General features: G+C 35.2%; 1 protein-coding gene across 1 annotated transcript in view; it reads right to left on the bottom strand.

The window, feature by feature from the left end:
* Positions 1–262: 262 nt before the first annotated feature.
* The window catches only part of LOC143388718 (ATP-dependent RNA helicase DDX1-like), a gene marked incomplete at its 3' end in the record, with an annotated part of 46,363 nt that continues 21,355 nt past the window's right edge, over positions 263–25,270 (bottom strand). Inside the window, exon 7 of the mRNA XM_076842299.2 lies at positions 263–445. Coding sequence (XP_076698414.2) covers positions 263–445 — 183 coding nt within the window. The remainder of the gene's footprint in view (positions 446–25,270) is intronic.

Raw genomic sequence — 25,270 nt, 5'->3', positions numbered from 1 at the left:
TGGGGGGATCTGCAGGGCTTGGATGAGGCTGAACTTCCCTACAAAGCACAGGGCTCACCTGGAGCACGCAGCACACCCTCTGTGTTCTCTGGTGCTAGAGGATGAGGTAGGTGGCCTTGGCCTCCTGGGATTTCCTCTGGTCCAGGGACACCCAGGTATTGTAGGGGTCATGACCATGTCAAACATGATGGTCTTTTTGGCAGGGTCAGGGTGTCTGGGAAGCGCACTTGCCTGCTACAAGGACTGGGTGAAGGGTTCTCACCCTGGCTCAGCCATGGGTGCCCCATCACCTCCTCCAGGGTGGGCGTCTGAGTGGAGTCCACTGTAAGCATCTGCTGGATGAAGGCTGCTGGCGTCCTGGAAAAGGTGCGGGGAAGGTCGTAGCTGGCCTGCACGATGAGCTTCTGCAGGCGCTTGGTGGTGCGTGCCTTAAATGGGCATCTCCCTGTGAGCATAAGAGAGTGACACGCAGCTCCAGACCTCCACGGGGGACCCTCATATTCTTGCCACTGCACGACTTCAGGGGCACGTACAGAAAGTGCCCCAGAACCTTTTGAGCCTCTGCCCAGGTACGAACCTGGCGCTCAGGCCAAAGTCCATGAGCTTGATGTTGCCGCCCTGGCATCCACCACCATGTTGCCAGGCTTCAGGTTCACGTGCCTGATTCCTCTGTCGTGGAAGTGATGCAGAGCACCCACGATCTCCCTGAATACTCTGTGGGCCTTCTACTCCCTCAGGCCACTGGCCTCTGGGATGCAGGACCGTAGCTGTCCCCACCTGCGTGCTCCATAAACATGAGGACTTGCCCATGGTCTCCGTGACCTGGAAGAGCTGGATCATGTTTCAGTGATCCAAGGCCATCAACCTCTCCAGTTCATATGGGATGGACATGTTCCCTCTGTCCTCACCACAACTTTCACTGCCACCTCTTCCTCTGTGAGGAGATGGTGGGCTAGCAACCTGGCTGAAGGCTCCCCACCCAAGGTCCCTCACGACCTGGTAATGGTTCATGAGGGGTGACTTGTAGCAGGGGCTTGGCTCCTATGCTATTCTGACTTCACTGACTGTGCATCCTAAAGCCAGAACACCAACTAAGGATGCTAGCTAAAAAAATAATAATAAGAAGAAACCCAAACAAAATACCCAAGCCAACAACTGAAAGACAAAATAAACAAAAGCCCAAATCAAAAAACCAACAGCAAAACACCACAATTACCAACTACCAGCCACCAACCACCAACCCACAAACATGCTAACTATCTGAGAGTCCAACAGGTTACCACCAAGAGCTTCCTGTGCTCATGGACAAAAACCCAGATGCAGCCACCCTCTTATATGGCCAGGGTTTGAAATCCCATCCCAGTGGCCCTAGTCACGCCTGGGAATAATCCCCAGTGGTCATCTCACTCCGGGACCTTCAGAACCTTCTCAACATTTGTAATAAGAATAAGAAAGGACCCTGGAAGCTTTTGGTTTCAGGGAGTTATAGGAACCAACAGTTACACGTTTAGAGATTAAAACTTGTGGGATACTTCAATGATCTTTTCACTTGGAGTCTGATGAAAATCCGTAACAACTTTGGGCCTTTAAAGCTTCCTCCTATCTACACTCAAAGTGCTCAATTCCTATTTCTTCCAACTCAGAATGATTGGTGTCCTAGGGATGATAGTGCTTCACTCACATGGTGACGCTACCACAAAATGCTTTGTCCCCTAACACACTCTAGAACTTGGCCTTAACACCTATGGGGTTGAGAGGGAGGAACACTCCTCATCCCTTCCCCACAAGGTTCTCTTCAGATTTTGCTCTAGAAACCCTGGATCCAAAGGCAGTTCAAAGTGATACAGGGTAAAATACAGAAGCAGAAAATCCTAGAATTAGCAAATAAGTCAAGTACCTTAGACTGGTAGTTTATTAACAATAGAAATCAACTTCCTATGGTTCTGCTGACTGGCAAGTCCAAGGTCAAAGCACCTTGTTGCCGTTTTGTTTTTTGTTTGTTTGACATACTGAACATTGAATCCAGGGCCTTGGGCATGTCAGGCAAGTGCTCCACCTTTAAGGTACATCCATGAACTTTTTTTTTTTTTTTGAGGCATGGTCTCACTCGGTTACTCAGGTTGGTCTTGCATGTGTGAACCTCCTGCCTGAGTGTCCTGAGCAGAGAGGATTAGAGCCAGTCATGATTTGGATGCTACGTGTCCCCTGCACAGGCTCCTGTGCTAGTGAATCAAGAAAATGTAAAGAAAACCAACACATAAACATTAGAAGCTAAAAGTGTAGAATGAACTAATTATATAAATAACTATATAATCTATATTAAATAGACATTTTACAAAGTAAGGATAATAAAAACTGACTCAAAGTGAAACATAAACCTTAATAAACGATTAATGAAATTAAAGCCATAGAAACTACAGTATAAATATGTCTTTCTTCCAATCTCTTCAACATCAACACACACCAGGCCCAGACAGTTTTTTAACAAAAGTTCTATAAAACTTTAAAAGAACGTGTAATCCTTAAATTATATAAACTGTTCCAGAGGACTATAATGTGAAAGTTTCCAAACTCATTTTATGAGGCTACTAAAACTGTAATAGCAAATCCAGGCAAGGATAGTTTGAGAAAGGAAAATTGCAGAGAGATCAAAGTTAAGACTATAAATGCAAAAATGTTAAATAGAATATTGGCATCTGAGCACACTCACCAAGTTTTGAAAGTGAAAATACACCATGGACAAACTAGATTTATCTTAGAATGGCCAAAATTGTATCCAGAATGTTACATAAACTACAAATGATATTCTTCAGGCCTTATTAACATATTGGAGGAGAAAATGTACCGTGATTATTTCAACAGATGCAAACCAGGCTAGACAATCGAGGACTAGCAAACAGCTTGAAGCATGTGCCTCAAAAGCCAAGGGTAAAGGAAAACTATCAAAAAATCAGTCCAAACTAATAGCTCATGGTGGCATTTTAGAAGTAGTCGAATAAAAGCATGGAGCAGAAATGTCATCACTATTGGTACTTGTGTACTCCATGGTGCTTGAAGCCCTACGCCAGGGAACAAAAGAAAGTTAAAAAAAAAAAACAAGGAACAAAATACCCATTACAAAAATAAGAGTGACTGTCTAATAGACATTGCAGGAAAATGTGAGATTCTATGAAAATCTGAGATTACACAAAATGCGATCATATAAAAATCATATGACAATTAATAGCAGTGTGTGCTGCTCTACCCTGGGATTCACTTTACCCTGTGAATAGATAATTAAAATGAAGATACCATCAAATTCTGCTACATACTGAGTAGGGTACTACCAAATATTAATTTTTAATAAATACAGATAGACAAGTTTATTCTTGGACTTAAATGTAATCATCTTTCTCATAATGGAAATATATTACCCCAAATGCTTCTTTTCTCAAATCGTGGTAATGATGCTCTCTAATTCCAGTAAAATTTCTACCAAGTCCGTTTTGTGAAACTTAAAACTGATCTTAACCTTATATGAAGGTAAAATGACCAACAATATTCAAAACAAATTCAACAACCAACCAAGTCTCATGTAAATCATGATGCTACAGTATAGTACAGCAGTTCGATCTTGATATAATTGCAAACAACACACCCCTTCTGATGAAATTAGCCAGAAGCACGTCGACACCTACAAACCTGTGCACGTATTGTAAATTTTTATGGCAGCTGAAATCACAAATTAGCATATTCAATAAAAGGTGTTGGACATAATATGTATCCATATGAAAGAAAATATGCTCTGATTGCTTGGCACACAAAACATCATCTGTAATGCTTAACCATATAAATGTAAAAGAAAAAATATATAATTTTAGAAGACAAATTTTATCAATAAGATATTTTATGTGATCTCTAAAGGAAAAATAAAGAAAAAGCTAAAAAATTCTCTTACTAAACTAAACATCATGCTTTAAGTTAAAAGGTAATCAATCTACAACTGGAATATGATATTTCAAACACATAACTGAAAAATTCTTAATATTCAGAATATAAAATAAATAAAATGACAACTATGTAGAAGTGTAAGAAACCATAATGGGTAAAAGGATATGAGCATTCAATTCATAGATCTAAAAAAATGAATAAAAAGAATATGAAAAACAATTACCTGACCAAGCAAACAGAAATATGGTAAAATATCCCATAACCATTGAGTTGGCTCAGTATACACAAATCAGGAAAAAACTGACAACACTCAGGAGAGTCAGGGACCTCTCAGGATCACAAGGACACATGCACTAGAAGAGTTATTGCAGAGTTGTTTGCAATAGGAATTTCATAATGACTTCCCTAGAATTAGAGGAATAAATAGTATCTATGGAAAAAATGAAATGACAATTAGTAGATTGTGTTGGCTGGATAATCATTTCATGGCCTTAAGTTTGAATGAACATAAAATAATTGAAAGAACCCATGTAATAATTTCACAATTCATGTAAGTAGAAAAAAATGTTTCATTTTATATATTTCTGTCATCTTCCTATCATCTGTAGAAATATCTACATCTAGGTGGTTATAACAACAAATATATTAAAAAAGTCCAAAGTTATGATATAAAACAAAATATTCCACTGGACTAAGAAGAAGGTGGAAGGATTTGTTTTAGAGAAGATCAAGAGCTGTAGTCACTAGAGAGAGGGAAAAAGAAATGTTTTTAAAAACTAATATGTGCTTGCCATTATTTTTATACTACATAATGGATTTCCAATATTTTATATTTCTTTAAGATTAAAAAAAATGTGTTCTTCCTAAGTATGCCAAATTATTGGCACTTCATGATTGCAGGGGTGTTGTTTTATAAGGAAGATATTACATTGTTCTTACCAAGAGTACATGTCAAATAAGAGACGATTCCTGAAACCCTCAGAGGAAAAGAGCACCCATGGCTTCTGGAAGCAAATTGATGTGCTCCTGCCTCAACCGCTCAGCCACTCCTCTCAGAGCATTGACACAGCCACTGCAAACAAGTGATATCCCCGGAATGACCATGCCTAGGAAATGTACTGAAAACCAATTCTATAATCATAAATTAATCTCTAAAAATGTACCCACTTAGTACAGCTAAGTTAGGTACCAGGTGTTTCTTATGGCATCTTTTAAGTCAATAGATTTCAGCCAATAGAACCATGCTATCGTAGTGTGGTCCATGGACTGGCAGCATCAGCAGCAACTTGGAGCTTATTAAAAATGCAAAATTAAAGGCATCTTCTCAGATGTATAGAACCAGCCTTCTTTAAATGAGAGCCCCAAGATATTAAATGCACATTCAAGTCAAATGCCACCACTATAAAAATTATTTACTTAGACAAATTTAGGTGCTTCTTTGAGGAAATACTCTAAGCACTCAAAGATGTCAATCATTTTTTTCCCATTGTTTAAAGAAATAGTGTAAAGAAAAACCACAAACTTTCTATAGTAATTACTTTCATAAAGGCTACTTGTGTCTGATTTATCTGGACATAGAAAATTAAGATGGACTTGAGTTATTCACTTATTTTATATTTTATTTTTAATAAAACATGATCAATTGGGTGCCCAAGGCCAAACACATGGCTAGAGAACTCAAGTTTTTCTGACAAACGCAACACATCAGTGGAAAGTAACCTACTATTTTACAGGTGGGGACAGGAATGCTGGATTCCATATTTGAACTGGAACCAGATTCTGATTAGATGCTCATTTTTAAAACAAATGATTTTCATATCTGGAGGAAAAGCAATACACAGAGAAAGAAATCACAGAGATTCCTTCACTAAGCCTTAGCTTCCTGGTCCATAAAAAGAAAAGGCCACCAGAAACATCTCTGAATTCTGTTAAACAAATTAATGTTTGCAAGTGATGCTTTTTTTTAGTAAATATCAATTCCTTCCAGGGTAGCATTTCCACATCACACCCTCTCTCCACAGGTGAATTTCCTGCCAACAGGAATTGACTGTGACTGTTTTCTTTTTTTTTCTTTTGCTTCAACATTCTGTAGAAAAATGTGATGCTGAAGCCTATTTTAGACTTTGCTTTTCATTCTTTGTGAAGCGTCAATTCTATAGTATCTTCCTCCTAATCTCTATAATGAAAGTTTTGTTACAAAGCAAAGAATACCAGAAATTTGTCTGGGAAAAATGCAAGCTATTCACAGATCACACAATGCTCCATCTTGAGTTTTGATGAAAAGCTTAGAAAACTGAAATGGATTCACATGAACCTGTGCTTCACTGTTGAAACTACTGTTTGCAGTTAAAGGACAGAATACCAACTGGATAATCAATAACTTTCAGGCCTGTGATTTACATTTTCTAAATGAATCAATGCTATGTTTACTCTATTTCAGAAAAAAATGAAATGAGACTACTAGTGTATTTTAGTAATATTAATAATCTAAGGATAACATGTTTACAATTAGAAATTTATACATACAACTTGTAGTTGAACGCCACTTGAATGTCAACGGAAGTTAACTATTATTTAAGATTACAGTGCACTTTAGACCCCTTCTGTTATTTTAGGAAGCTCTTTCTGATGAAATGTGTTTTGTGTACTAAGATATTTCACATTCTCTGACGAGTTCAGTGGTGGGAATGTAGTGCCTGATTTATTTTGTTAAATTCTCCTTTTTCAGATCTCTGTGCTGCACTGCTGTTGCCCTTTGTAAATACCAAGAAGAGGGCTTTTTAATCCTGCCTCCCTTAGAAAGACTCAGCACTGACTTCAGAAGGAAAACAAAAAGAAAAAGAAAAGAAAACTTGTTGAAACTTCAGTTTGGAGCTTTCTACCAATCAAAAATAAAATTCAAATATGTCTGTTTGTTCCTTTATTAGTATGATGATGTAAATAAATTGAGAAGTGAGTATTTTTAAAGCCTACCTATCTTCCAGATTCAGCTCAACAAGTAAGGAGATTAAAATTTGTTGATTTCATCCTTATAATAAGAAATATACTGGAAAAATAAAACAATAATTTTTAAAACCCCTGAAAATCAATGACTTTATTTTGAACCATCAGAAAGCAAGTTTTCTGGACCAACTAACAACTCCAAATCTGCAGAGATAGGAGCATAGATTGTGACTGAGATCAGTTTACCTACATTAGAGATCCCAAGAGCGCAGCTGGTGAGAAAGCTTGCATAATGGCTGGATGACCTGTTGGGGAGTATGAAGCAGCAGGAGAGAAACAAAGTCCAGGGCAAATGCTTAGCAGAGGACCTAAACCTTCATAGACTTTTTATCCTAGAACTCAACCAAATTTTTTGTTGTAAAGAGTCAAGAAAATACCCATGTTTCCAATGGATGAAGAGAGAAAACCCTATTTAGAAATAGCCCAGGGAGCTCTCCATAGCAAGCACCTGCCTACTACCAGGGAGGATATACTACTTGGGGTATATATTTGCATCTGGCAAGTGGAGTCTCTTTCTTTGCATACTGAGCATCATGTGAGCCACTTCCCTCTGCCATACTCGCCCGCCATGTTGTTCTGCCTCACCTCAAGCCCTGAAAAATGGAGCCGGCTTTCATGAACTAAGAAGTACTCTGTTACTGTGAGCACTCAAATAAACACTTCCTACTCTACAGTTGTTCTGGTCAGTATTTTAGTCACAGTGAAGAAAAGGCTGACTAAAACACTAGGAATAGGGAATCACGCATCAGAGCACACTGTAGCCTTCGGCATCACCTAAGGGAGAGAAGGATGGTAGGAGAGAGAGCTCACAGCCAGGGCACACAGAACCACTAACACTGGGCTTATTCACACAACTACAAAGTGCTTCCCCCACCCCATAATTTACCATCTCATCAACCAGGTTTGGAAAAGTAGTGGGAGATTATAAGGAAAGAAAGAGTTTTTAGGGAAGACAAAAGGGATAGGAAAGTAAGCACATTGTAGGAAATTGAAATATGTCAACCAAGTGACTGAATTGACACATCACTCCACCATTATGGATAATATTTTAGAGAAATGCAAATTAAAACTGCTCTAAGATATCATCTCACTCCTGTCAGAATGGCAGCTATTATGAAGAAAAACAACAATAAGTGTTAGTGAGGATGTGGGGGTAAAAGGTATACTCCTACATTGCTGGTGGGACTGCAAATTGGTGCAGCCAATATGGAAAGCAGTATGGAGATTTCTTGGAAAATTGGGAATGGAACCACCATTTGACCCAGCTGTCCTCAGACTATAACCAAAGGATATAAAAACAGCATACTGCAGGGACACAGCCATATCAATGTTTATAGCAGCATAATTCACAATAGCTAAACTGTGGAGCCAACCTAGATCCCTTCAGTGGATGAATGTATAAAAAAATGTGGCATATATACACAATGGAATTTTACTCAGCAATAAAAGAGAATAAAATCATGGCATTTTCAGGTAAATGGATGGCATTGAAGAAGATAATGCTAAGTGAAGTTAGCCAATCCCCCCAAAAACAAATGCTGAATGTTTTCTCTGATATAAGAAGGCTGACTCATAGTGGGGTAGGGAGGGACAGTGTGGGAGGAATAGATGAACTCTAGATAGGGAAGAGAGGAAGGAGGGAATGGGAGGAAGCAGGGGATTAGCAAGGATGGTGGAATGTGATGGACATCATTATCCAAAGTACATGTATGAAGACACGAATTGGGTGTCAACATACTTTATATACAAACAGAGATATGAAAAGTTGTGGCATATATGTGTAATAAAAATTGTAATGCAAAAAAACCAAAGAACATGTATAAAGACATGAATTGACATGAACATTCTTTATATATAAAGAAATGAAAATTTGTGTTTTACATGTGTAATAAGAACTGTAATGCATTCTGCTGTCATATATTCAAAAATAAAATAAAACACAATAAAAACAAAACAAAACAAAAACATTCCCCAGCAAACTAGGAGTAAGAGAGACTTCCTCAACCTGATCATGAACCCCAGCAAAAGCCTGCAGCTATTACCCTACTTATGGGTGGTAAACTGGACACTGTCTCCCTGAAACCAAGACCAAGGCAAAGATGCCTTCTCCCACTGTTATTCAGTGTTGCATTAGAATTTCTGCCTGGTGCAACAAAACAAGAAAACAAAAATAACACTTATAAGATAAGATGGATGAAATGAAACTATTTTTTTACAGATGACATGATTATATAATGATTATTAATGAATATCTTATTTTGTCACATGCATTTTCTGCATTTACTATTATGATCATACAATTTTTCTATTTGAGCCTGTTAATAGAATGGATTATTATGATTTTTGAATGTTGACAAGCTTTGCATGTTTGGGACAAATTTCACTTGGTGGTTGTGCATAATTCTTTCAAACATTGTTGGGTTGGATCTCTTAATAATTTTCTGATGACTTATGAATTAATATTCACAAAATACATTGGTTAGTTTATTTTTCTTCCAATGCCTTTGTCTGGTTTTCATATTAGAGTAATGCTGATTACATAGAATGAGGTAGCAGGTATACCTATACTTCCATTTTCTGAAAGCAATGGTAGATTTAGTAGAATTTGTTTGATAGAATTTACCATCTAATCTATCCACAGCTGGGACTTGCTGGTTTGGGAAGTTATCAACTATTGACTCAATTTATTTAATAAATGTGTCTCTTTATGTTTTCCATTTATTTTTTGTGAGTTTACTGAAGTGTGTCTTTCAAGACATTGGCTCATTTCATCTACATTATAAAATCTGTGGACATGGCATTGCTCATGATGTTCCCATATGCTCCTTTTAATGCTCATGGGATTTACAATGACAACTCCTCTTTCAGTTCCTCTATTAATAATTTGAGTCTTTGTCAATTAACTTTGTTTGACTAAAGACAAAATTTTTTGTTCATTTTGAAGAATGAGTTTTTGTTTTGTTGATCCTCTGTTTCAATTGCATTGGGTGTTGCTATATTTTTTATTTTATTTTTCTATGTTTAATTTTGCTTTAATTGTTCTTTTTCTTGTTGTCTAAGATAGAAAATTAAATTACTGACTCTTTCTCTCTTCTAATATATGCATTAAAGGTTAACTATTTGCTGCTGAGCATTGATTTTGATGCATCCTACAGATTTTGATGAATTGTTCTTTGATTTTCATTTGTTTCAAAAATATTTTTGGAGATTTGTTTTGACCAATAGATTAATTAGAAAGAAAGTCTAAATATTAAGGAACTAAGTTTTTCATATGTGTTTCACAGATATATTATAAATCCCATATAAATTACAGCAAGCTATTAACATGTGTACATTCTGGATTGACCAAATTTTCATATCCATAACCTGAAACATTTACCATTTTTTGTGATGCACAGCTTTTTTTCAATCATTAAAGAGAATATTTTGCAGAGCAGATTTTTAAATTATGATAAGGTCTAACATCACCTTTACTTTTATGGATTACTCTTTAGGTGTATTTAGTGATTATCACCAAATCCCAGATCCTGTAGATTTCTCTATCACACTAATTCTGATGTGTATATAGAGAGGGAAAAAACCCTGAAATATCCACACAGTATTAAAGGAGAGAAGTAAAACGAAAGGAATGACACTATCTAAACATGATTTAATCTAAAGCTCCAGAATGAAGACAGCCTGATGCTGTTGATAGAATAGACAAAAGAATCAATAAAAAAAAACAAAACAGGCATCTCAGTAATAGACTGAAGCAAGTGTATTCAGCTGATGTATAACAAAGGCACAAAGGAAATTCAATGGAGAAAGCATTGCGTTTTTGAGAAGGTGCTATAGCATTTGGATGACCAAGTGAAAAAAAAAAAAACAGTAAAAGACCTGGACTTAGATCTTTCAAATTGGCCCCAAAAGAAATTAAAGTATATCACAGATCTATGAAAAAGTATAATACGGCACATGACCTGGGTTTTGATAGTAATTATTAGATAAAATACCTATAGCATGATCTATTAAAGTAGAAGTGAGAGATAGAACTTATCCTCATAAGAAAAAAGTCTGCTGTGCAAAAGATACACTTTAAAGATTGAAAACCACATTTCTTCCACAAACAAAAATTTAAAGTAAATGTTTGGTCAATATTTTATATATATATATATATATATATATATATATATATATATATATATATATAGAGAGAGAGAGAGAGAGAGAGAGAGAGAAAGACAAATATACATAATGTATACTATAGATATCTATAGTGTATATCTATATACACTATATTATATCTATACTATATATTCATATATACTATATATTTATATATATTACATAGCTATCTCTCTCTACATATATGTGTGTGTGTTTGTGTGTGTGTGTGTGTGTGTGTATGTGTAGAGAGAGAGAGTCTGTGTATTTCCCAAATATTTTTTACGTATGTATATAAGTATATCTTATATATAATATATATAATATCTATAGTTCTACATTTCTATATAACACATTATATCTCCAAAATGGGTATAGTTATTATATATCAATTGAAATATTATTTTAAAATAAATATATAATTTTAAAACATTAAAATAAAGATAAACAAGACATGATAGAAGCTGGGAGACAATATTTGTAATCTATATACCTATTCATGGTTGTGTCCAACATATACAAAGAAAAATAAGAAAACATTAAATAATTCAGCAATGAATCTGAAGAAATATTTCATTAAAGACAATATCCCAACTGAATAATAAGTAAATAAAAAGTTTCACAGCATTATTCATATTCAAGAATTTGAAAATTAAAATCACAATAGGATTCTACCACAGAACTATCCAAATGGGTAAAATCCAAACAATTTTCAAAAGCAAATGTTGAGGACTTGGAGTGATAGGACCTCTCAGTATTTTCAGGTGGAACTGTAAAACAGTACAGCCACTAGGAAGATCAAAGCTGGAAAGACAGTAAAATAATCAGTAACCAGCAGCAGCCAGAGGATTGGACTGAGGGATGAGGATGATTAAGTAAAGTAGGAGGGACTTTCAAGGCATTGAAAGTATCCTATGAGCTACTTTAGTGGTGAATATATGATGGTTACATTTGTCAGTAAGCAGAACTTTAAAACACAGAGGTGAAATTTAATATAGTTTTTTTTTAAATTAAAACACTTAAGAGGTCAAAGAAAAATGGAAGAAATGGCAAGAATATCTAACCACATTGTAAGCAAATAAATGTATGAAGCATCTGGAGAAAATGGTGGTGAGTTCATGAACAAAGTAACTTTTCAAGACAGTGGCTGTTTAAAGACTGAAGACCAAAGAGACTGCAAAAAGCAGCATAGCCTAGTTGATAAAGTTGTATATTGCATTATGATTCTTCAGAGGAACGGAACCAATAGGATGTAGGTGACACATGCAGTGAGACTCATTGTAGGAATTGTGCTGACCCATCCAGGACTGCTGTGTATGTTTGTGATGGCTGAAAAATTATGTAAATTAAGTTGAACATTTAAGTAAAACTGAGGTCAAATAAAGAATGAATAATTAATAAGTAAATAAAAAATTAAGTGCAAAATTAATAAATAAATAATTTAAATTGAACATTAAATAAATAAATTAAGAAAATAAATGAATTAAGTAAATAAATGAACAGAAGATGAACAAGTAAGTAAATAAAATAAATAAATGATGATAAGAGTCAGCTCTTTTTTGCTGGGGTTTGCAGATAAGCAAGGAAGTATGCTCAAATGATACATATTATAATATGTTACTGTTAGAGAAACCATATTTCATTCATGCTTTGCCTATGTATATGGAGGGATATAGAGAGAAATAGTTTCAAAATGTGTTCATAATGAGTTGTGTCAATTGAAAAGTCTTAAAGAATTGACATCTCAGTAGCAAATAGTCTAACATATCTTGGTTTCTAATACCATTTTTCTCATAGATAGCAAAACTTCTTGAAGAAATGACTGATGCTGCAGTGGAGAAAAGGATATTGTAAAAGTTGGAGATTATCATTTAGCACTAGAATGTAAAAAAATGATTTTCAAAATTCCAGTAGCAGGGTATGATTTTTTTTTCCCCGAAAATTTTGACTTCCCTTGAATCAGGTACTATGCTTTGTTCCTGAATCGATCTTCTCTTTTAACAAACACAATCAGCAATTTCCAGGCTTGAAAATGAAATAGCTTACTTGGATTGTAATATGCTATAATGACATATTAGACAGTAAAATCGAAGTTATAAGACACAAAGCTAGGAATCAGATGAAGGTCTGTCCAGCATCTACTTTAATTTTTTCAGGGGAAGTACTAAGACTATGACATTAGAAATATTCTACTCAGATTATTAAGATGTGTCTGTGATAGTAACAAAAAATAGAAACATTTACATTCTCAGAAAGTTTAATATACATTTTTCATTGTTAAAATTTAACTTTATTGACTTAAAATTGTATTATTTTTCAGTTTCTACATATATAGTGGTTTAAGATAGATTGCAGGTTAGAAAATTCATCATGTAATAAATTATGTCATAGAATTGATGTATAAAACCAATAACTGCTAGATAATAGCTGTGAGGAGATCTGTTTCACTTCTCCTGAGAGGCAGATTGTACTTATTTCTACATATGATTTAATACTGAAGACCGTGACAACAATTGATAGCAGCCAAGATCTCTATAATACATGAGCTATGTTCATCTACATTTCCTATAGAAATTGAGCAATTTTATTCACAAATGGGTACTTGCTTATGCAAATTAATGATAATTACAATATAAATTATTATAAAAGCTTCAAAACAATCTTATGTTCTTCAAATAATATCTAATATATTGTCAACTATTAGTTAATTATTTTATAAATGCATAAAAATACTTTTTTGTATAAAGACTTACTTTAATACTTTAGAACATATGAAATTTGCTTATTTCCAAGTTTCTTAATGATGGTGAATTTAGAATCATGACAATAATTCTGATCTCTATCTATCTTCTGCACAATCGATTGTTAATAGGGACAGCTGTTCTTCTCTGGATTCATGCCACCTATACAATTTTAATTGAAGTTAAAAATAGTTTTATGCATTGAGGCTAGAAGCAAAACCAAACACACACATTAGTGTTTCTAGCACATTCACATGAGTATTTAGTAATTGCTGTTCAACAGCAGTCTTCCATTCTCCATGTTAAAAATTGTTTCCTTGATATTCACTGCAGAGGAAGTATTTATATCAATATTTAATTATTGTACCTTGGAATTGACCTAATTATATTTACTTGAATTATATGTTCAAACACAAAAAAGTAGGGATGAAGTATTAAACTTGTGTCAGTCAACTAGAATTTCACAGTGGGGCTAGGTGGTACTTTGAAGCTGCTTTGGTTCAGTGATACAATTTAATTGGAAGGCTATCATGTATTTTGTAAATGTTTATTTTATATTCAAGTATTATTGAAAATGTTATATGCAGTGATGTCCTATGATAATTATTTTCTTTCTGTAATATAAAAATGAAAAGGAATCATCAAGCCCAGGTCTAAATGATGATATGTGCAATTGTCATATTAAACAAATTTTGGTGATTTGAATTTATTCCTTATACTTCTCACCCTTTCAAATAGTATCTATGCCTTTATTTCCTATGTATGTAGGACCTTCTTCAACTTTTTCCTGTTCTATATGCAGGAATTTCTTTCCTGTATATTTTGAGCTGGGCGTTGGTAGGCGTGTTCTTGGTTGTTGAGGGGAATTGTCTTGGCAGCAGTACATGAAGCTGGGAGTCCACACTGACTTCAGCCCCTCCAGCTCCAGGGAGCTTGTTTTAGTGTTAGGCTAACATTAGAGGACTTTCAGATACAGGATAACGTAAACCTCTTAGCCCTTCTTATCTTTTGTTTTCCATTATTAAAATCTCTATTACTAAATTCCAGTCTCCTACGTTCAAAAAAGAAAAAAAAAAAAACAGAGAGAGAGAGAGAAAAAAAAAAAAGAAAACACATTAAAAAAAGAGTCATTCCTGAGCAAGATTCTCTTTCCAAGGAATATTATCTTTTTATGAAGCATACTTTGTGCTTTAAAAAGCTTGAAATTTGATGACTGGAAAGAACTCTTATGTTTACAGATTTAAAAAAAAAGTTAGACGAGTTTTAATTTTTCTCATATTGACACAAGAAAAGTAGATCTAAAATTAGAGATGGAAAATAAATTTAAGCCCTTATAAATCTTATCTTCTACTTACAAAGAAAACAAACAAATGAAACTTTCAAAAAGCTTTTAAATCCAGGAAGAATGCTTTTTTTCAATTGATACCTAAATCTTCTTTACTTTGTTCCTTTATTAAGTTCATTAATCCACTTATACAAATACTCATGGAGCTCTTCTTTGGTATACTCTTTCTGTTAAATATCCAGGTCAAATTACAAAAAGTCAAGCTCTTGGAGAGAAGAATCTGTGTATGAGGTTTGTAAGTAATCTGAACTTATAAAAACAGCACAGTCTATATAATGTTCCTCACCCACAGCCTATTTTCAGGACTCAGTACATTTGTTCACATCTCTACTTTATTAAGCTAGTAGTCTGTAAGAACTTTTGAAGGAAGTAACCATGTGGTATTCAAGTGTGTCCCCACATGATCAAGAACAATTTCACAGCCATAAGGAAAATATAAGCATTCAATATTTTAAGAAATAACATACCAATTAAAAAACCAGTCTTCATTCACCTCTGGGATGATGAAGAAAGACTAAATATAATAACTCTCAACTTTCTATACAGAACTTTAAGCACTTAGACAAAATTTCTATCTTAATTTCAAGCAGAAAAATATTTGATAAATTTCAAAATTTGACAGGTCAAATTGAAAACATGAATGTAATACCTCCTAACCAAAATCCATCTTCAAAGCATCTTTCTCACCTATATTTCAGAACAGAGGTTTTCCACTAGTGGCTTTCCTCTTTAAGGTTAGATTAGATATTAAGGGAAAAAGAGGCTAATATGCAAAAGAAATATTTGAAAGAAACAGGTCATCAAAAACATTAAACTTAAGGTTTCATATTTCTTGGGAAAAAAAGAGACAGAAACATCTTATAAATCAAAAAACTAATTATAAAAAGAAAATTACAAAATATCCAGTAGATCTAATTGTGATTTAGTTGGCATTTCTACTTTGAGTCAGATAAAAGTTTCTTTTGTAGTTTAAATTAAGTATCATGAGATTAATGGAACACTTAGATAAGAACTTGAAACTTCTTTCAAGCTACTTTCTTAGAGATCCGGACTCTGAGGTTGCCCATAAATTGGCTATAATTGATTTTAGTTATGTAAACACATAATAAATATAGACCTAAAGAATCTACTCTTTTCTCTGGATTCCAATTTTGTTTTTTCCCTTGGTCTGCAAAGGGTCTTGGTGATCTTCCTCCCTCAGAGATGTGGTTTCTATCTCTGTCTGGCGACTCTCACGCTCCCCACAAACTCTCTCCTTGGCTCTTACTGTTTACTTGGTGCATTTTCTCCTTCTGCCCCTAACTCCTGATGGATTCTCATATCAGCCTTGACTTGATATCTGACTGGTGCCATTGTGTAGTTTACAAATCAATTTGTGCTCCAGTTCCAAAGAAAATTATTTTATCTTTGGTTGATCAAAGATTCTGTTTTGAGATCATGGGTAATAAATAATTCTTTAGATACTAGAATTCTTATTGAGTTAAAAGTCATTTAAGGACTTTGAAAGAAAGTTCTATGTGGAAAGGTAAAAGATATAAAATATGACACTAAATTCTAATGCTTTTTTTTATTAATGCAGCTCTAATTTAAGTGATTTGAACAAAGAGCATTACCTCTTTGGGAAAAAAAATGGTTGTGTGGAATATGGTGGGTGAAATCTCTTACTTGTAATTCTACTGGAGAGAGAAAAATTACAGATTATTATCTAGAAAATTTTAAAAAATTGAACCAATCTGCAATCCTATAATTTATAACCAATGTAACAATTTACAATAGGAATAATTTACTTTGAGTGGTTCATGGAATCACTATAAAAAAACATGTGTTGTGTTGGAATTTTCATTGAGAGAAGTAAAAACAATAGAATTACTTATTATCAGCGTACTCAAGATAAAAGCCTTTGCAAAGAAAGAAAAATGTTATTGACCATTCATCATCTATGCTATGGTTGAAAATGTCCTCCCAAAACAAAATATATATTAGAGATATATGCTATAGATCTATAACAAAGATATATATTTGAATGAATATATAAAATATATATAAAATATATTAAAAATATTTGTGTGTTTGTGTGTATATATGTATGTGTGTATATATGCATACATATATACACACAAATATGTATATGTATATATATATGTGGATATACACACACACAAATATATATATATATATATATATATATATATATATATATTGAGTCCTCGTCCCTAATATCTCAGAATATGCCCTTACTTGGAAATGAGGTGTTGCACATGTAATTAGTTAAAAGGAGGTCAGGCAAATTAAAAAGCACCAAAAGCTACTAACAAGACCAGGGCCACCAAACTGACTTTGAACTTCTAGCCTCCAGTACTATGAGACATGAAATTTCTGCTATTTAAAGGTACCCATTTGTGTTGCTTTTCCAGGGAAGCCAGAGAAACTTACTGGACAGCCCTTCTTGTATTGTAAAGCAAACACTCACTTAGAATTCACAACATATGTGTCATTTTCCTAATGACAGGTAATGCAACTGTGGTGGTCGCTTAGGACTGGGAGAGAATGGAGTGGCTGGGAGGAGGAATGATGATTGACTGTTAATGTGTGCAGAATTTCTTTAATGGGGTATAAATGTTCTAAAATTAGATTTGGGCAATGACTGCATAATCATGTGACTATAGTAAAAATCATCATACTGTGCACTTTAAAATGAGAGAATTGTATGGTATATAGATTAGCTCTCAATAAAGCCAGTAAAACAATATAAACACATCTTCCTTTCAAACAAATTACAATAACGTTGAGAATAAGTTTGTGGTTAGCAGGGGTATGACACAGAGTGCCTTAGCAAATCACACTGGAGAGCACCCACCAAGACGGTGGTCAAATGCACATGCATTGGGTAGGATCCAACAAGTTCTCACAGATGATGGTAATAGGCCTTAGTCCCTAAGAGTGAAAGTCAGAGAACTACCAAAGGAAATAAAGAACAATGTTCTAGTAAGAGGAGGGCACCCTCACGCAAACGTATTCCCGTCCTTCAAATTCTGAAACAAGAAGAAATCATATTACACTATGCAAATTACCCAATATTGAATTTCTGCACGACTTTGTTGAATGAAGCAGAAAGTAAAACCTACATCCCTCAGAGGATTGAGTACTAGCATCAGCATCACCACATCTAGCCCAGAGCTCAGTGATATCTCTGCTGCCAGAGTTTCATGATCCTTTCAAAGGGACAAAAGGTATTTTTTTTTGTGGTGTGTGAAGACATAGTGAATATGATGTGGCATTAAGGAATGACACATAGGTGATCACCAATGGAGACAGGAGCCCTAGAAACAACCTATGATTGTTTGAGGCATGGGATATTTCTGACACATCTCTAAAATGTCCAGAGTAATTCAACTCAGAATAGAAGTACAAAACTGAAAAACTTAGCAGTGCTGGAATGTATTTCTAATACTTCCAGGATATGCAATTAAAACTTCAATCCAAATTATAAAATCAATTGCATAATAAGAACAATTGGAGAAGACATAGTAGGAGGTGAGGTGAGAAGAAACCACACAGGATGAAGCCGAGAGATAATCATGTGAGACGTGGAGGATATTCAGAAAGAGCACTCACACAGAGATGGGTCTGGTGTTCTAGGAAGAGCAAAGAAAGAAAGGGGCCAGGAGACAATGGCACAACTTTCCAATTGTTATTAAGGAGATCAATTCACAGAATCAAGAAGCCACATGAGTACCAAGATTTTAAAAATAAGGAAACTGACATCTAAGCATATGGCAAAACAAAACAGTGCAAAGTTCCCAGAGTTACAAAATCTAACAGCTGAATGTTCAATGGCAGGAATGCATATGAATGTTAAAAGAAAATGGCATTACATTTTCCATGCATTCAAACAAACCAATAAATTCATTAAAAAAATCTCAACCTCAAAATTAATTTGAATTCAGAGATTCATTGCACAGGGATTGGAGAGAATTCAACATTGGCTGACTCACCAAAGGGAAAATGATGACTATATTTTAGACAAACAAGAACCACAGAAGGAAGTCTAGAGAAACCAGTGAAGAATACTCACGTGTAAAACATGAGAAAATAGTTTGCTTCTCATAATGGAATATCACATAGCCACTAAATTCCTCAACTCATAGCACACCTCGGTGGGTGATCACAGAGTGATTCAACCCAATAAAGAATAAAGTAATCAAAAATAGAATACTGAGCTTCTAAAACCAAATTCTGCTCCCTTTAGTGATAATCATTATTCTCTTCACATATTATTATGTTAACATGACTTTAATATTAGCTAATAGTATTATCATATTGTATGAAATTTGCCTTCACTATTGTTCAAATTTACAAAAACTGAATAATATGTTATATAGAGAGAGTCCCATTTCATTCAGCATTAGTTTTATGAGAACTGTTTATGTTGTTATAGTATCAGTAGCTCCTTAATTCACATCACTCTATAGTTTTGCTTTGTATAAATATACCACAAATTATCAATTCAACTCTTGATGAACATGTTTATTTCTTTCATTTTTTTCTGAGGTATTGTAATTGTAGAGTCAAAGTACTGAAGTATTTCACATTAAATCAATAAATTTTAGGGAAACACTAATAAGTGAAAAAAATGCAAAGGATATTATTTCAGTAGGAAACAATGTAAAATTACAAATGTCCGTCTATGGCTCCAAGTATTTTCTATTATTTTTCCCCAAACCACATACAATGCTATTGAAGTGAATTACAGACCCAATGAGGAAATTCTAAACGGAATTAAGAGAAAACTCAAACATATATTTTGATGATTGGTCAAAAAATTGTGAAGATATTCAAAACTAATTATTTAATAAACATTTAAATAGTCTGATTGGACTGGAAGACAAGAGTGGGACATTCAACCACAGCCACAAATACTAAACTTGCTTCCACTGTGTTTCAAAAAATAAAAAAAATAAAAACAAGATTTTTATCACTTTATTTATTTGGGGGAAGCTGCAGATCCTATCATGTTCTATAAGTTCCTGAGAAACAGAACAGTTAGTCATTTGCCAGGTAAGTCTAATGAGGACAGCTCTTCTGTATTTTACCCACCACAATACACATAACTCCTAGCATATTGCTGGTCCTGTAATAGGTATTCAATAATTATATACTGGGTGAAAAGGCAGTCAATAAGTATATACTGGGTGAAAAGGCAGAAGTGTATCTTGAGTATTTCGTCAAACCATTGATCTTGTTAATTAAGAATAAGTAGTAAGAATTGACCCAGGTATGTATGCTCCATAAAGAGTGTCTCAAGTTTGCATTGGCTTCAAATAGAATCACGTATTGATTATTCAGGCTTCAAGTCATCTGAAAGTTAGCTAGGAATGTGCTCAGAGAACTAAGGTGGCTGAAGTTTGGCCATCTTACCTTTCACCTTGGTCAAGATGCCCAGGAAAAGGATCAGAGGAGAAGGGCATGAACAATGGTTCTTCAGCTCTGCTTCAAAAGATGAATTCTCATGTTACACAATTCTATCTAACCTCAAGAGAGTGGGGGTGGATGATCGTCCCAAACCCCACAAGAAGAGAAGAACCAGGACTACTGACAAATCACCTCCCCAAGAAACTAGTTTTGACTTGCAGAGATTTTATTTAAGGAGCATCTACAAACTGTTGTCATGCTATGGTGGATTGTAAAGGCAATACCACAGAGTGCATGGGATTTAGGGCATATTATAAAACAGATGGCACATGCAAGATGACAGGTGGATTGGTAGGTAGGTAGATAGGTAGACAGACAAATCCCAGCATACTAACAGAGCTGTGCTGCAAAGATTCAAAAGACATCTACTGAAATTCCAATTTTAACTCTCATCAGCTAAGTGCCCTTGGAAAAGTAATTTAATATTTTAAAGCCATAGTCCTCTCCATGAGCTGAGCAAGTGTCCTAGGAAGGAGCACACTGTCTTGAATGTGCAGAATTTGCGTTTGATGCTGATTGTACCACTCAATCCCTGAATGGCTGTGTGTGACTTATGTGAACACGTCAAGTCTCGATTTCTTCGGTAGTAAAATTTAGACAGCAGTATATTCTTCAGTTGATGCTCTTAGTAGAAACAAGATGTTTGTTGAGCAAGGTGTTCTGAGTTTATGCTGCTGGCACTTATAGGGAGTCATGCTGATTCACAAGGTCATCTGAGTCAGAGATATGTGATGTCAGCAATAGTACCCGGGGCAGCCAGTGGCATCTAACAGGCGCTCAATTTTCATTGATCTGATATTCCAGACTCACCTTCGAAATGCACTTTGAGGTGGCTGATTAATATCTGATGGATTCGGCAACAGAGAGCCTTTAGGACAAGGGCAATCAATCTATGTCCAAGTGAAAGCAAGAGCAACACAAAAACAAAAACAAGCAGAACTCCTACCCACAGTGTTTTCTAAACAGTTGAGAAAGCACCAGCATAAATGCTGATGGACATCCATGTTAGGATCTTCTGACATTTAGTTTTTCATGTAATTCATGTTTAGTAAATGACAGGAAACTGAGTAAATGTGAGGGATACTAAGGTCCTCTGAATCTTTCCATGCTGTGGTAACCACTGATAGATAACTTGATACATGACTTTAGAGATGTTTACTCTATGTATGACAGCTTTAAATGTGACATCATAAACCTTTCTTAAATCTTAAATATTTTTGTGGAACTGTTTACACATCAATACATATTATTATTATTATTTTTTTTACTTTATGCCATGAGTTTTTTTAAAAGTTGTTACTATAGTCTTTGAAAATTTAGGACATTACTGTTTGCTCTGTTCCATCTAGGATAGTCTGTGTAGATTATTACCATATGGTTTGAGATAGTTTGTCTTAGTCTCATCTTCTTTCTCAAATATGCTGGCCATTCCTGAGGACTCATCTGCCTTTTGAACCAGAGAACTCCAGCCACCTGTAGAATTCCAACTCCACCCTGTTTACCCTGGTGAAAGGCCACAAGTGGTGACAGAAGGGTGAGGACTACAGAGGAACTCTTCTCATCAAGTTCCTAATGAATATTCCTCTTCTAAGCATAAATATAAAAACTTGAATCTGAAAAACATGCAAATAAATATAGTGTAACAAAATGCTTCATACTTACTCAATGCATGTCTGCATAGATTTTTCTCAACTTACTTAATCAATGATAACTTTTGATTTCCAAAAGAAAATTAAGCTCTCACTAGCTACATAAAAGTGAAGGCACTTCTGACTTTGTACTCTCCAATTTGCATAAGGAATCCTTCTCAGGGGACTGCATGCATTGCTTTCCCTGCCCAAGTTGCTCTGGGCTTTTGTTTGTCTATCAGCTGGTGCCATGTGTGGATGGGGGGTGTCATGGAAAAGAATGTCGCATCAGGACCTGGAGGGTCCTTGCTCTTCAAGATCCGGTTCCTCGAGTCCTAACAACCTTGGTAACTCCCAGGTGCCTTCAAAGGGTTCTTTCCAGTCTCTCTCCCATACTTTCTAGTTCTCGCTGGGAGTATTGGCCTGCTAGAAATCAATCTGTGCATATAGAAAGGATCATATCTGTCTGTATGCCAATAAAATTAATCCTCATAGCAACTTGTCAATTAGATATCATGATTCCTCTTTTATGTGAGATGACTAAGAGTTTCTCTGTTTAAATGATATACTTGCTCAATTTCAGGTGATGAGCTGAAATAACTGGGGATAGGCTGCACTGCTGTTCAGACCCCAGTCCCCAGTGATATAATATCTCTTTCAAAAATGTGACAAAAAGCTCACCTCTTTTCTTTGATGGATAAAGAATTATTTGAATTAAAATTTTCTTATAATTGCATCTAAATAAAATTTGTAACATAAAATTCTTGAATAATGATAACTTTATTAAGAAATTATTAATAATAAATTAGGTGTATTCTAATAATTCAAAATTAAAGAAACTTAACCTATGAACAAAGAGCATGAAATCAAACAAACAAAACGCATAGACAATGAAATCATAAAAATAAACAATATAGCTTGGTATTGAACTATATTTGTTCTCTAAGACAAAACCAAAAGAAACTTTCTAATTCTTCCATGACCTTTACCTCGGAAGGATGATAAGAAAACAAACCAAACAGTATTAGTATAATGATCAAGAAAGAAGGGGGCACACTTCATAAAAATATGCATTAGAATAATGTATTATTATTATTCCAAATTACTGAAAAATTACTCAAGAGACAAGGATTTGCAAGGCTAATTTGTCCACCTCTGGCCTTCCCTAAAAAGTAGATTAATACAAGTGGGAAACTGAGCAGAGTCAATACAGAGAAAAAATGAAATGAGGATTTTGGTGTGCTGCATAAATTTATGATTTGAAGCACAACTGCTTAAATTAAAATCTGGCCCACTTGAAAGTGTGTTTGTTACCTTTCCTGATCAGGCCTCAGTAGTTAGTAACTGTTAGTGATTGCAGATCATCATTTCCCCACAAATCTGAGGTGGCAAAGATGAAGGCACAACCACCTAGTGCCCTGCTAACTCGAGCACAATTGAATAGGAAGTGACCCTGGGCATGCCCAGTGCCACCCCAGAGCGGAAGTAAGCAGGTGGAATCAAGAAGCATCTCCCTTAACTTTCTGAAACTTCCAGGATTATAATTGAAAGATCTGTTAGAAAGTATCACAAGCATCCCAGAAATCCCAATGAGAGAGAAATAAGAGAGGGGGTACTATAGTAATAAAATATAAAATTCATAGATATATAATCAGATAAAGCAGTGATGTAGAAAGCTAGAATTGCAGTCTAAACGATTGCCCTTGATCATTTTGTTCTTCAGCATTTTGTTGGTGTGACAAAGTATTCAAGGTAAACAGCTTAAAGGGAGGAAGAATTATTTGGGTTCACTATTTCAGAGGTTCCAGCCCATGGTTCCATGGTGTCTGACCTGTAATAAAGCAGAATATCCTGGCAGGTAGGACATGGTGGTCCGGAGATGCTCACCTCTCACCTCATGGTGGCCAGGGAGTGTGGGGGTATGGATTGGTAGGGGAGAGAGACAGAAAGAGAAAGAAAGATCAAGAGCCAAGAATAAGATAAGCCCTTTACAGGCACCCCTAGATCTACAGATCTGCTTCTGCCAACCTGGTTCCAACTCCTCCAGAGCCTGCCACCTCCCAGTAGTCCATTCAATTATGAACAATCAATAGATGCATCCATCGATGAGGTTAGACTCTCATGACCCAATCACACCCCAGAACCCCACCACTGAACATTGCTGTATTGAGGGCCAAGCCTTTAACATGTGAGTCTTTGGAGAACATCTCAGATCTAAACTCTAACAATTATGTAGGGAAAAGAAAGTAATCGTTTTGCAATTCCAAGTGCAAATGAAATAAAATTGAAATGAAACATTTTAGGAGTAATTTTTACCCATAAAAGTGAGGGAGAAATACTTCCATCCCTTACACATTATTTTGAATTGCTTCAAGAAATTCAGATTGGGGTGTGATTCACTTCAGTGATTGTCGGAGTAGAGGAGGTAAGGGGACATGTTTCAGTAACATCCCTGGGTAACTGTGATAATAAGAGATTGCTTAGGAAAATCAGAGAGAGATTGATGATCTCATCAGGCAGGATGCTTTAGAAGAGTATTATTCATAACAGATGTCTACATTCAGGCTCACAGAGACCATGAGACTGTGTTGCTTTCTGCCAGCTGTTAAGAGTCTATTAGGAACATGCCTGGTAAATATAATGGTAAGAGTAAACACAAAATGCCATTGTTGTGAAAAAAAACAATGTCTAAATGAACCCTGTTTTTTATTTTAGCCTTTCTAGATACCCTTCATTACTTCTTTCTTTTCAACATGTCTAACATACCTGTTGATATTCAGAAGGTCTGAAGCGGTACCTAGGAATGTGTAATGTTCACTATAATAACCCACTCTGTGCCCATCCCTGAAATGCAGCCTAGAAGGAAGGCTCATGCTGAGGATTTCCTTAAGCCCTCTACTTCCTCTGAGTCTTGCCTGGACTGGCATTTTTGCCATTTCTTTGGAAGTGTGCTAATTCCTGGCAAGATCGGGGCAAGCTCATTAAAAGAAAGCCTTCTCTCCCCGTGG

The sequence above is a fragment of the Callospermophilus lateralis genome, unplaced genomic scaffold (genome assembly GCF_048772815.1).
Source record: "Callospermophilus lateralis isolate mCalLat2 unplaced genomic scaffold, mCalLat2.hap1 Scaffold_1353, whole genome shotgun sequence".
Lineage (NCBI taxonomy): Eukaryota > Metazoa > Chordata > Mammalia > Rodentia > Sciuridae > Callospermophilus > Callospermophilus lateralis.
This window is presented reverse-complemented; position numbering and strand designations above follow the sequence as displayed.